General features: G+C 39.7%; 1 protein-coding gene across 2 annotated transcripts in view; it reads left to right on the top strand.

Annotated features, from left to right (window-relative positions):
* Positions 1-14,640, top strand: part of LRBA (LPS responsive beige-like anchor protein) — a 1,198,938-nt gene that overhangs the window by 976,094 nt on the left and 208,204 nt on the right. For both annotated transcript variants that reach the window (XM_082258080.1, XM_082258079.1), the window contains exons 44-46: positions 3,725-3,865; positions 9,831-9,950; positions 13,937-14,089. In XM_082258080.1, coding sequence (XP_082114206.1) covers positions 3,725-3,865; positions 9,831-9,950; positions 13,937-14,089 — 414 coding nt within the window. The remainder of the gene's footprint in view (positions 1-3,724; positions 3,866-9,830; positions 9,951-13,936; positions 14,090-14,640) is intronic.

Here is a 14,640-nt window from a genome sequence, read left to right as displayed (position 1 = left end):
GCAAAACTGGGGTGATGATTTTTTTGTGACACAATACGGCATACACTGCAGAGGAATGGCATGCATTGGTGCCATCCATGAAGGAAGCTTTTCCTAAAGTTTATGCACAAAAAAAGCCTGCCTAGAATTTGCCATGGTCCATGCTGAAAAAGAAGAAAACTACTGGGAATCTATACTCTGGAGTGATTAGACCAAGATAAACTATTTTGGAACTGATGGCTTCAAAACTGTATGGTGTCGCAAAGGTGAGCAGTACAAAGAAAAATGCATGCCTACTGTGAAACATGGTGGTAGCAATGTCCTTCTGTGGGGCTGTATGAGTGCTGCTGGTGTCAGGGAGCCTCATTTAATTGCTGATATCATGAATTCACAGATGTACTACTATATATTGAAAGAGAAGATGCTACCATCATTCCATGCACTTGGTCGTCATGCACTTTTCCAACATGACAATGATCCAAAACACACATCTAAGGCCATTGTTGCATTTCTGAAGAACAGGGTAAAAGGGATTCATTGGCCAAGTATGTCTCCTGATCTGAACTCAATCGAAAACCTATGGGAAATTTTGAAGAGATAAATTGAGCTTCACTCTCCATCCAGCATCCAGGCTCTAAAACGGGTGTTCTGAAAGAATGGAAAAAAGATGTTGCAATATGTCACCAACGTTCATTTCATGCCTAGAAGACTTGGTGCTCTCCTTACAAATCAAAGAGGTCATACAAAATACTAGATGTAGTAGTTTTTGTTGGGGAGTGTATTCATTTTTGCATCAACCAATTTAAGTAAAACTGAAGATTTTGTAATCTGAGCTATATTAACCATACTTTCATGTAATGAGCTAAACAAATGTTCTATAAATCTCAGTTTTGTCAAGATTTTGGAAACTGTTCTTGTGTTCATTAAGATAATGATTGTAATCTTTTTTCAAAAGGGGTAGACTCCGCTATGCTGAGCACTGAGTGTGTATATGTGTATGTATGTGTGTGTGTGTGTATATATATATATATATATATATATATATATACAGTGGGTACGGAAAGTATTCAGACCCCCTTAAATTTTTCACTCTTTGTTATATTGCAGCCATTTGCTAAAATCATTTCGGTTCATTCTTCTTCCTCATGAATGTACACATAGCACCCCATACTGACAGAAAAACACAGAATTGTTGACATTGTTGCAGATTTATTAAAAAAGAAAAACTGAAATATCACATGGTCCTAAGTATTCAGACCCTTTGCTGTGACACTCATATATTTAACTCAGGTGCTTTCCATTTCTTCTGATCATCCTTGAGATGGTTCTACACCTTCATTTGAGTCCAGCTGTGTTTAATTATAATAATCGGACTTGATTAGGAAAGCCACACACCTGTCTATATAAGACCTTCCAGATCACAATGCATGTCAGAGCAAATGAGAATCACGAGGTCAAAGGAACTGCCTGAAGAGCTCAGAGACAGAATTGTGGCAAGGCACAGATCTGGCCAAGGTTACAAAAAGATTTCTGCTGCACTTAAGGTTCCTAAGAGCACAGTGGCCTCCATAATCCTCAAATGGAAGACATTTGGGACGACCAGAACCCTTCCTAGAGCTGGCCGTCCGGCCAAACTGAGCTATCGGGGGAGAAGAGCCTTGGTGAGAGAGGTAAAGAAGAACCCAAAGATCACTGTGGCTGAGCTCCACAGATGCAGTCAGGAGATGGGAGAAAGTTGTAGAAAGTCAACCATCACTGCAGCCCTCCACCAGTCGGGGCTTTATGGCAGAGTGGCCTGACGGAAGCCTCTCCTCAGTGTAAGACACATGAAAGCCCGCATGGAGTTTGCTAAAAAACACCTGAAGGACTCCAAGATGGTGAGAAATAAGATTCTCTGGTCTGATGAGACCAAAATAGAACTTTTTGGCCTTAATTCTAAGCGGTATGTGTGGAGAAAACCAGGCACTGCTCATCACCTGTCCAATACAGTCCCAACAGTGAAGCATGGTGGTGGCAGCATCATGCTGTGGGGGTGTTTTTCAGCTGCAGGGACAGGACGACTGGTTGCAATCAAGGGAAAGATGAATGCGGCCAAGTACAGGGATATCCTGGACAAAAACCTTCTCCAGAGTGCTCTGGAGCTCAGACTGGGCCGAAGGTTTACCTTCCAACAAGACAATGACCCTAAGCACACAGCTAAAATAACGAAGGAGTGGCTTCACAACAACTCCGTGACTGTTCTTGAATGGCCCAGCCAGAGCCCTGACTTAAACCCAATTGAGCATCTCTGGAGAGACCTAAAAATGGCTGTCCACCAACGTTTACCATCCAACCTGACAGAACTGGAGAGGATCTGCAAGGAGGAATGGCAGAGGATCCCCAAATCCAGGTGTGAAAGACTTGTTGCATCTTTCCCAAAAAGACTCCTGGCTGTATTAGATCAAAAGGGGGCTTCTACTAAATACTGAGCAAAGGGTCTGAATACTTAGGACCATGTGATATTTCAGTTTTTCTTTTTTAATAAATCTGCAACAATGTCAACAATTCTGTGTTTTTCTGTCAGTATGGGGTGCTATGTGTACATTCATGAGGAAGAAGAATGAACTTAAATGATTTTAGCAAATGGCTGCAATATAACAAAGCGTGAAAAATTTAAGGGGGTCTGAATACTTTCCGTACCCACTGTATATATATGTGTGTGTGTGTATATATATATATATATATATATATATATATATATATATATATATATATATATATATATATACATAGGTATTTATACCACATTTTGGCGTTCAGCTTTTCTTTTTCCTCCCCTTTTAAAGGGATTTGTAAAGCTCAAAAAGAAAAAAGAAATAACAAACATGTTTATACTTAACTGCTATGTGCAATAGACTTGCACAGAGCAGCATCGAACTTCCTCTATTCGGGGTTCTCCACTGGCGCTCCTGGCTCTTCTTATCTGTCCAGTGCCCCCATCAGAAGCGGCTTCCCATTAAGGTACTTGTGCGTGCTCGCACCCGAGCCCTGCTGCTGCATCCATTGACAAGACAGTGGGACTCGGTCCCACCCCCACTTCCTCATCACTGGCTTTGATTAACAGCACTGAGAGCCAAATGGCTCCCAGTGCCCCAGCAAAGCCAGCAACACCCAGAAGTGGGGGGAAAGAGGAGCTGCAGACGTGCACATCGCTGGATCGAATGATGGCTCAGGTAAGAAAAAGGAGGTTGAGGGGGATGCTGACCTATTGAGATTTGTAAGTACCATAGTTTGTTGCTATTCCACAAGCATGCACAATTTTGAAGCATGACATGTTGGGTATATGTTTAGTCTGGGTAACATTATCTATCACATTTTGGAAAAAAATTGGGCTAACTTTTTTTTCTTTAATTCAAAAAAGTGTATTTTTCCCAAAATAATTGCGTTTGTAAGAATGCTGTGCAAATACGGTGTTACATAAAGTATTGCAACGATCTCCATTTTATTCTCTCTATTCTCTAAATCTGCTAAAAAAAAAAAAAAAAACAAACAATATAACGTTTGGGGGTTCTAAGTAATTTTCTAGCTAAAAATACTAATTTTATCTTGTAAACGATAAGTGTCAGAAATAGGCCTGGTCCTTAAGTGTTTAAAAGCCATTTGTGTGTTTGTATGTTTGTACTTTCCTTCCTTTGCCACTGTTAACATGGCTGCAAAAACATGTTAAAATTAGATAACTCAAATTTCCGTTCTGTTTATTTTCTAGCCTGTTGGAGCACTGAACCCCAAGCGAGCAGCCTTCTTTTCCGAGCGCTATGAATCATGGGAGGATGATCAAGTTCCGAAGTTTCACTATGGCACCCATTACTCTACTGCTAGCTTTGTACTGAGCTGGCTTTTAAGGATTGTAAGTTACTATCCTATAACAGATGAAATAGTGAAAATGTGTTAGTAGTATTGATAAAACCAGGCACAGGCTATTGCGGGGACTTTCAACACTGACAACAAATATGAATTTAATTGTTAGCACCCATATTTGTGCAGCTACCACTTATGCCTAACATTAAATCTTCACTGTACATAATCCTAATACTTATTTTCCTCCTAACATTATTATTTTACCCTTAAAGAGAATCTGGAGTCAAAAAGGGATATGTTATAGGGAACCTCTAGAAATCAAATTGTTCCTAAAGAATAATAAGGTAAAGAAAACTGCGCTAGGACTCCAGAATGTGTAACAATAGCAGCTGGCATAATACCCCAATACTCGGTATACGCAAAATATAGTGAATGACAGTGCAGCGCTATGAAAATAACAATAGTAATAAATTCAAATTATAAACATGTGTATGACAAAATCATTTAAAAGTGGCAAAGAAAAAACTATAGTCAAAAAATTGTATAAACCTATAAGTGCATGAAAGTAATAAACTATAAGTCCCAATAAAGAGCCAGAAGGTAAGCTAAGCAATCTTCTCTCTTTCTCTCTCTCTCTCTATATATATATATATATATATATATATATATATATATATATATATATATATATATACACAAGATTAGGATAGATGTAAATCCCTATAGCCTCTGAGCATCCCAGCAGTAAGACAGACTGCACACCACCTCAGTGTTTTAAAGAGGGGTCTTACCACAATTAGATGACACCCCCCCCCCCCAAGAAACTTTGGCCAAACAGCGCTCTATACACTCCACGAAATGTCCAACTTCTCTCAATTACCTTGCAGAACTAATGCACCTCTAGGTTCCCAGGCCAAGAACAACAGAACAGTGCGGGTGCATGGTGCACCTAACAGGGAAGGGTGCAGCGTGTGGTTGTGCCGATCTGTAAAGAAATGAAACAACAAAGGTATAGTGTAACCTGATGGCGGCAAGAAACAAGCTTCTCAAGCAGGGCGGTTCCAGCCACTCCGAGGCGATGGTCGGATCTTCAAAGTAGTGTGCTCTGTCATCGCATACCACTCTCAGGCGGGTGGGAACAGCATGGCATACTTTAAATGATGCACATGGAGGCGCCTTGTGACGTCAGTGAAGCGGGAATGTTGTTTCTGACCTTCCGCCAAAAAGTCTGGAAAAGCTGCTATGCGGCCATTTAGAAAAGTAAAATTGCCGCGTTCACCGGTTAAGCGAAGTATAGCACATTGCGATGTGCGATGCGGTGCACCCTCAGGGGGACAACGGGCCCTTTCCACTGCAAATGTTGCACAGAAGGCATCCCTGCCAAAATGGTTAATCAGTAGAGTTTCTAGAAAGGTAGCTGGATCAGGCCCCACAGACCCCTCAGGCAGCCCAATAAAACGCAGATTGCAGCGACGTGCCCTGTTCTCCATGTCATCTTGTTTCTGGGCCAATTCTTGTATCTGGCGCTGCATAGCGTCGGCTGTATGTTGGAGGGGGTTAATAACATCCTCAGCCCTGCTAACTTGGACCTCAGTCTCCATCACCCTAGTCAGCGTGGCTTGGCAGGTGGAGATTGCCTCTAGGACTCTGCTGGTATCGGCTGCGGGAGCCTCAGAGGGAGCGGCGCCATCTTGGGCCTCCGTGCCACACTCCTGCTGGCGGAATTTGTCTAGCTGCTGGGCAGCAGAGGAAGCTTTCCGCGGTGGTGACATGGTCCCAGGACTGGCGGTGAACTCCCCTCGGACAACCGGTAAGAAATGGGCGGTTAAGTGAACAGGATGATACAGGAGCGGAGCTCAGCTCATGTGCGTCCTATGCCGTTGCCGTCCAGGCCACGCCCCCCCCAACGCACCTCTAGGTTCACAAAAATTAATGTGCAATCGGACTCAATATAGGAATGTTATCATAAAAGAAAAGAGAAACACACTCCATAGTGCAAACTAGTAGAATATGCAGTTTAAATAAGGTACAGGTTCATGTCAAAAAATTAGAATATCATCAAAAAGTTAATTTAATTCAGTAATCCAATTCAAAAAGTGAAACAAATATATTTTATATAGATGCATTACACACAGAGTTTTATATATTTCAACAATTTTTTTTCTTTAAATTTTGATGATTATGGCTTACAGCTAGTGAAATACCAAAATTCAGTATCTCAAAAAAATTATAATATTACATAAGACCAATAAAAAAAATACAGAAATGTTGGCTTACTGAAAAGTATGTCCAAGTACAGTATCCTATGCACTCAATACTTGGTCGGGGCTCCTTTTGCATAAATTAGTGCACCAATGCGGCGTGGCATGGAGGCGATCAGCCTGTGGCACTGCTGAGGTGTTGTGGAAGCCCAGGTCGCTTTAAAAGCAGCCTTTAGCTTATCTGCATTGTTAGGTCTGGTGTGTCTCTAATCTTCCGCTTGACAATACCCCACAGATTCTCTATTGGGTTTAGGTCAGGTGAGTTTGCTGGCCAATCACTCACAGTGCCAAGTCCTGCTGGAAAATGAAAACCGCATCTCCATAAAGCTTATCAGCAGAGGGAAGCATGAAGTGCTCTAGAATTTCCTGGTAGAGGGCTGCACTGACTTTGGACTTGATAAAAAAAATAGTGGACCAACACCAGCAGATGACATGGCTCCCCAAATCATCATGGACTGTGGAAAATTTTTCATTTCATTTGGAAATCAAGGTTCCAGAGTCTGGAGGTTGCGTGGTGAGACATAGAATCCAGGTCCATTGTGAAGTTTCACTCTGTATGCAACGCATCTATATAAAATTTGAGTTTCGCTTTTTGAATTGAATTACTAAATAAATTAACTTTTGATGATATTCAAATTTTTTTGAGATGCAACTGTATATGCAGTTATAATGGATGGGCTGTAAGCAGGAACTGCACATCACATGTACAATCCGTTTGACAGAAACCAAGATGGCTGTGGCTGGTTTGCACATGCGCAGTGGCATGTGTTCAGCTCTGCCCAATGCATTTAATCATATATGATGTAATCAATGGCCCATGGCCTTTTTCTTTTTATCTTGGCTCCTGGCCCCTCCCTCCAGCCGAGTGCCCCCACAGCAAGCAACAATTCAGACACGGAGCTGTAGCTCGGCCCTGCCCCCTCTCTTTTCTCATTGGCTTACTGACCTTGACAACAGCGGGAGTCAATGGTGTCTGCTGCTGTGTCTCAGCCTATCAGGAGGGGGAGATTCCTGGGCAGCTGAGGTTCTTGTGCAACATCACTGAATCGAGATGGGACTCAGGCTGCTTCACATTAAAAGCTTTTTATCTTAATGTATAGAATGCAATACGATAAAACCTTCTGCCTTTAGAACCACTTTATTAGTTACTCTTATTTTAAAACTTTAAAGCGGGCCTTTACCCATTACAAGAACTTTTTCTCTTTTTGTTCTTCCCTTGTACCTCTTACAAAACTAGGTAAGGTTTCCCTATTTTTAGAAACTTTATCCTGCAATGCAGCACTTCCTGCTATCTTGCCCAGGTGAGAATTACATATAAAATTCAGCTGCCTCCTGGTATTACCAAGATATCCCAGTGTTTTCATCGAAGGCATATGCGTGCTGTGAGATTTTGCACGTTACAGCTTTCTGCCAAGTATTTTGGCCTGCCATAGTCCCGCAGCATGACGAGTGCAATTTTACAAGGTACCAGATATGAGAAACTTGTTGACATGTTGCAGAATTCTGTCATGTCCTCAATACCTGGCAGAGAGTAGTATTGAGTCTGTGCATACCCTGAATTTTTGAAGGTGGTGGCTCAAAAGAGGGTGGGGAAGGGTAATATAGCTGGTGTGAAGTTATTTTGTAGCCCAGTCCCCTGCCTCCCCTCCTAACCAATCCCAAAACCCACTAATCTAAGCCCTTTAACTTGAAATTTATGTTATTTCTTGGGAATAACTAGATTATCGAATTATCATCACTTACCTTATCAGGCATAGTCTTACCTTATGTATTAAAAATATTGGTAGGCATACTTGGCACTGCATTGCCATTCGTGGTATAGAAATTGTGGCATCTAGAACATTTACCCAATATTAGGATAAGCGCATGACAAGGGATGAACAACTAATGCTCATGGTGGATGAATGTGGTTTAACCAAGGCTTATAAACATGAGGTATCTATCTTTGGCCATTTGATGTCCTGACATGGTGGTAGAGATAAAAAGTTGTTATGCCTTTGCATCCTCAAGAGCCCTGTAATTTTATTAATTTTATTACAGGTTGTTATACAGCACTGTCATATTATGGAGTGCTTTAGACATACTGTATATTGTACATTCACATCCAACCCTGCCCTCAAGGAGCTTACAATCTAAGGTCCCTAACTCACATTCATACATATGCTAGGATTCTATTCAATCCGATACAGTATATATCTGTATGTAAATTAAACTGAAGGGTTGTATAATTTTTATCATTTTAACCCACTTTTTTACTTCATAAATGAAAAAAGCATTCACGACGATAAATGAAAAAAAAAAAAACAACTTGGTGGTTTAGCTATTTTAATTTATTATGTTTGGAAGGTATTACTCCGTTAAAGAATTGCACCTAAAATTGTTTCTTCTAAAGGTCTTTGTTTCAAAATGCACTTTGCTGAAAGCCTTCATTTGCATTCTCGTACAAAGCCAAAGTAATTTATCTGTTTCTAATAATGGTAAGCAGCCATATTAAGCATCCTCTGTAATGTGTTGGTGTTGGATTAATCAGGAATTGTGTTTATTGATAGCGTGTAGGTTTACAATAGTGCATGTTTTCTGTAAACCTAAGATGTAATTCATCTAACAGAGTAAAGTAATTTCTTTGGGAGAGCATTAGCAGCTTACCATTAATTAAAGCTTGTTACAATGGTACAAGGAGACATAAATCCTTGATATAATTTATGGTGCCTTGCTAATTTTAGGCAATTATCTACTAATATGGGCTTAAGCGTTTAACGAAGAGGTGGCTTTTAAAACCTTTAAGCATTTCTCCCAATCATAAATTCCAAATGAAAAAAAAATGTAAAAGGTATAGTTTAATGCATCTAAATAAATGTGTTTACAGGGGGGCTCCATTACTTATATAAATAATGTATTGCACAAATTCTCTAATCTGTGTTCCAATATTTGGTATTTTTTTACATTTTAAGCATGTTTGTGTTACTGAATTGCATTGCAGGTATTTATGTAGCGCATCTCTTTTATATTTTTATACATTCACATCAGTCCCTGCCCTCAAGGTGCTTATAGTCAAAGTTCCCTATCTCACATGCATACATAGTTGCATTCTAGAGTCAATATGGACATGTAGACAGTAGCCAGCTAACCTACCAACATGTCTTTATAGTGTGGGAGGTAACCACAATACCTGAAATAAACCTACGCAAGCATAGGGAGTTCAAGCAAAATCCCCCACTGCAAGACAGAAGTGCTAATCACTAAGCCACTGTGCTGCCTTAAGAATTAAGCAGAATTCAGAGTAATGGATATTGTCTATATTTTGTTAGGGTTTCTATTCTGAAATGTGAGGACTTATAAGGTGCTAATTATCAGCCTCAATTCCTTTACTTTTCTATTTGAGATACTGCTTAACTATGTCTTGGGTTTAGCCTCTCTGTCTCCCAGCCTGAGACAGCCATCGCTGTGAGATCAACTTGCACTACTAATGAGATTAAGCACATGAAGGGTATGCTCAGCCCTGCTTTTAAAATTCACAAATAATGGTGCTTTCAGTTCTGAAGCTGGCTAAAAAAAATGGAGTAATGGATATATTTTGCTTCAGCCTATAAAACACTTAGGTTATTACTGTCACCTGTTATGTAGATGACACACAACTAGATCAATTAATATTTTTTCAGTAATGCAATGTTGATCAAGATATAATTTGTCTTTTAAAGAGGTTAAATTCTTATCGTGAAGTACTAAACTAAAGTCATTTTTTTTCTGTTCTAGGAACCTTTTACAACATTCTTCCTGAATTTCCAGGGTGGAAAATTTGACCATGCAGACAGATCATTTTCTTCAGTTTCAAGGGCATGGCGTAACTCTCAGAGAGACACCTCTGATATCAAGGTAAATTTTTGGAGGGTTGTCTGGTCTTGCCTTTTTGACACAAATATTTTTTACTTTTTTTCCCTCAAAGCCACTATATAGTAATTCTTCAATTCTTTTCTTCTTTCCAAATCGAAAATAATTTTATAGCGTTACATAATTTTTTTGGCTTTTTAAATTTAACAAAGTTTTTCCTTATATGTTTACGAACTTTACCAAACCTCGAACATAGTCTTCATTTTGAACCTACCTTTAAGCTCATCTTAACTCTGTAACCCTAAGCCTTAAAATGAACTTGACAAAACAGATGATAATGCAAACTGCAATAAAGCGTTCTAAAAAGTCAAAAACTGCATTAGTATGTAATTTATGGTTTTCATGTGCAGGTGTTTCATAGTGTTACCTATTCACATTTTTCTGTTACCAAATTGTAACAAATTGTACTAAATATGTTGCAGTTACTACCAATATGCAAGACATTTTTTAAAGAAAAAAAAAACAATTAAAAATAAAATGCTGTTGCCAATAGTTTGACCCTTGTCAGCTAAACACTGCATTTAGATGACTTGGTGCATGCATCAATGACATGGGTATTACATAAATACCCCCCCCCCCCCTCAAACATTTAAATAACCTGAAGAACTGAGGAGCATTGTTGTGGTAGTTTTAATAAGGCTGGAAATGCTAGCAAAATGTCCTCCTCTTCTTGTGCTCCGTAGTCATTGAGAAAGGGCAGGTAGATATAATGTTAAGTTTACAAATCTAAGGTGGCCTTGTCAATTAGGAGTCAAGCTACTTTCAAGAGCAGTCATATTGGCAACGTAATGGTAGCTGCTTTAGGGAAAGTTGACAAATGAATAGGGAGCTATTATGGTAGTTAAGATACTGTACTTTAAGGCCTCATGCACACTGAACAGTTTTCTGCTGCTCCTAGGGGTGTTTGGTGTCTTTCTTGCCTCTAATTGCCCCTGCATGTTAGCCTATGTGTCCATGCACACACAGGCGTTTAAAGGCAAAAAAAAGCTCACAGCCAGTGGGTCCAGGAACAGCACAATTTTGGCAGAAAAAACTCTTGACGTGCCTAAACGTGACTTCAACACTTGAACCTTAATTAATTTCAGTGGGCAGAATAAATTAATATTCTAGCCGAAAATGCTAAATGTGTTACACCTGTTTACAAATGTCAATCGTTTTTCTATCAAAACTCTGCTGCCAGGAGGAGCAAAGTCTAATAGGAGTTAGAAAAACGTCCAGTGTGCATGAGCCCTAATTCTGATTACTAGCTCTGTGGACAATCAACCCCTTTGCCTCTTTTTCTGTTTTGTTTTTTGTTATTCATGGAGGGAAATTTGTTATCTTTCTATTTTGTAGTTGATTTGAGGTCAACTGTGCCATCTATACCAAATGTCTTTTTTTTAGTCTTTGAAAAATACAATTTTGTGTAAGGCTGGTGGTATTTTGGGGGGTTCTTGTTTATTTTTAGAGAATATTATTTCATGTTGATGGAGCCTTTATTTAGTTTCAAATGCTTTTCTTATTCATACAGTATAGGACACAGTACTCCTAGACCATGGGTTAGGTGCAGGCTAAGTTTAGGAGATTGGACACTGGCTTGGGCTGCCCCTAAAGGGCACCATATACCTCACCCACTTTGTGACAGTAAAGTTAATTTCCAAAAAACGTTCTTGAATAGTTGCTATGATTGTGGATGTGGTACCTTGGCCATCCAGAAATGATGTACTAAATGCTAAGAGTCAACGGTGCGCCTACTCAGGTCCTGTATACTTTGATGTTTAACAAGCCCAATGTCCTCAACTAGTTGTTTAAGGAAGTGCTCAAACTGCTGCATTCACTTGGTACTGACCATTTGCTCTTGGTGCTACCTTTTGTTTGCAACATGCCACTGCATCATTTAAAAGGAAAATATTGTAAAAAAAAGTGCAAGCACAGTGTGCACTGAATACCTACATTTGCCAAACCCTCCTTTTCCAAAGACAAAATAGTTTGTTTCTACACCGGTTAGGCCTGTTATTCCTTGTTAAATCTATCCTGCTGCTGGACAGTTTTACTCTGCTCTATACTCTGTAGTGTCTTAATTTTTGTAGTAAAGCCCCAGTCTGGTGCGCGGCTTAGCAGTGCATGTAGCCAGACATGCAGTCTGCCTTCTCGGCCACTGATCCAGACAATTCTACTATTGGCAGCTATCCTGAGCAGGTGACCTGCACAACCCATTTCTCACTTGACTGCCTTTCTGTGGAGATTTGGCCTGGTCCAGCACCCCAGTCAGTGTTAAAATACATACAGGAGATTACCAGCAAGGATAATAAAAAAGACAGGATCTTGCGCATTTATTCCATTCTCTACCTTACTGTATGCTGCACGACTGTTTTGTAGAGGGAAATAGGAACAGAATGTGGGAGATATTGATGATGCCTGATTAGAAGCTGCACTAGCTTCCATACCATTATTCCCCTTATCCTCTTTTAATAGGTTGATGCAACTTTTCATTTTACACTGGTTGTATAGGGCTCCCTTACAACTATACCAGTGAGGTAGAATGGACTCTTCTATCTGCTCCAAAAGCACCTGAGATCAAGGGGATTTAAAACACGTTATGAAGGTGTCTGAATTTCACTAGATACTGGCCGTGGCGGACTGAAGTGGTAGCGGGTACCTGTCAAAACTAGGTACCCGCTTCTCCCTCCCAAAATGTGCCAAATGTGGCAGTGGAGGGGGGGAGGCAGACACGGTGGTTTAAGGTAAAAAGTCACAGAATCCCCCCCCCCCCCCCAATACATCCTGGAGCACATTCTCGAACCAACGCTGTGCATAAAAGCGGCGGTGCTCTCTCTCCCTTCTCACAAGGCAATTGATAACTGCCACTCCCGCTGTTATCAGCAGTGGATCACAGATCATGTAGATCTTTTTAGTGTAGATCGTGTGGATTTTTTTTCATTTAGAGTTAAAGGGTAAGTTCACCTTTTGTACTATGTTACACACATGATGGTGCAAATGTCTCCCTCCATCCTCACACTGACCCATTGATCTTGGGTGCATTGCTTTGCAGGCTTCTGTAAAGAAAATAAATACACAGTTTTTTGCTGCAAAGACATGTGCATTTATGTATTTTTATGTAAAAGTGAACCTAGCCTTTAAGATGAGGAATGTTTTAAATGCATTGCCTTCCTGTCTTTTACGCAGTGATGAACTGAAGGTGATAATAGGTTAATTCCTGCCTGATCCCAGCTGGTGTAGCTTTCACTATGCTAAAATGACCTGTCCTGGATCTTATGACCTCCATACTGCCAGCATCAGCCCTGAGGCACCTGTCACATTTCTGTGAACATAGAATCTGGAGAGGCTTCTAAAGTGTAAAGGAGTTATTTCACATATAGCATGTACTTCCTAATTTAGGTATTCCTTTTTTAAGTCTTATATTATTAAACTACATACGTCATTTTGCTACATACAGGTATATGTAGCTACTACGTACCTAGTGGGCTTAACGTGACCCTACACATAGTGATTTGTGATTGATTCAGGAAGAGTGATTATATGCTCTAGATCAATTGTTCTGCAGTTTGAGTTTGACCTAAATTATTAGTTATAAATCTAAGTCTATTAAAAGCAGCAATTTAATGGATCTAAGTTAACGATGGGTTCTATAAAACACACTCAGATAATTGTTCAATTAATCATAAGCAATCAACACAATTTTGACCTACTTGACAAAGTTGAAATCAATTTGAGAGCTTGCTGACTTGGTCAAAGGGGGGGTTTGGTTTGCTACTTTGATTTAGTTCGATCAGTCAAGTCAAACTGTGGAGGGTTTTTGGTTTGCAATTTTTAATCAGTTCTATCAGTTTATTCGCATCCGTTAATCATATCAATATGGGTTTGTTCTTTTGCACCTCCTTTTTTTTTTTTTTTTTTTTGACATACAGTACTCTAACTGTGTAAATGTTGACAGTGATAATAAATATGTACTTGGTGATTTGTTCCTCCAGGAGCTCATTCCTGAATTCTACTACCTCCCAGAGATGTTTGTCAACATGAATGACTACAATCTTGGTGTAATGGATGATGGCACAGTTGTTTCTGATGTTGAACTTCCACCCTGGGCCAAGACTCCTGAAGAGTTTGTTCGTATAAGTAGACTGGTAAGAATACTGATCACTTTTAGGCATCTAAGATTCATGCTTATATAACTTTTGTACCAACTTAAAAAAAAAAAAAAAAAATAGCGATTCGGCTGATGGCACATATCTTTATGAGGTAACACATACTGGAAATCCTATAGCAGCCATAAAGAATACTTGCACTTATCCTTTTAGTACTGTCAGAAAAGCAGAATTGTATGTTTGTACTCCATTAATTGTGATTAGCCAGCATTTAATAGTCATACGGAAACTTTGGTTTGACTAAACCCTAGACGAGCACTTTACCCCAGGACTGTAAATGTAGTATCTTGTACCGTACAGGACACAGAATATGTAATAGACCATGGATTATATGCAGGCTACCTTTAGGTGATTGGACACTGGAAGAAAACTTGCTTGGGCTGCCCCTAGTGCATACTCATAACTCCTCCCGCTCAGTAGGACTCCATTTATATTGCTAGTGTCCGTTGGTGATTACCCTGTTCTCCTCTGGAAGAGTATTTTTTTTTTTTTTTAACTAATATTTTTTTTTTTCCCTGACACTTCTATCA

Source organism: Pelophylax lessonae (genome assembly GCF_965119305.1).
Source record: "Pelophylax lessonae genome assembly, chromosome: 1".
Taxonomy (NCBI): domain Eukaryota; kingdom Metazoa; phylum Chordata; class Amphibia; order Anura; family Ranidae; genus Pelophylax; species Pelophylax lessonae.
Note: the sequence above shows the minus strand (reverse complement) of the source record. Positions and strands in the feature narration are given on the sequence as shown.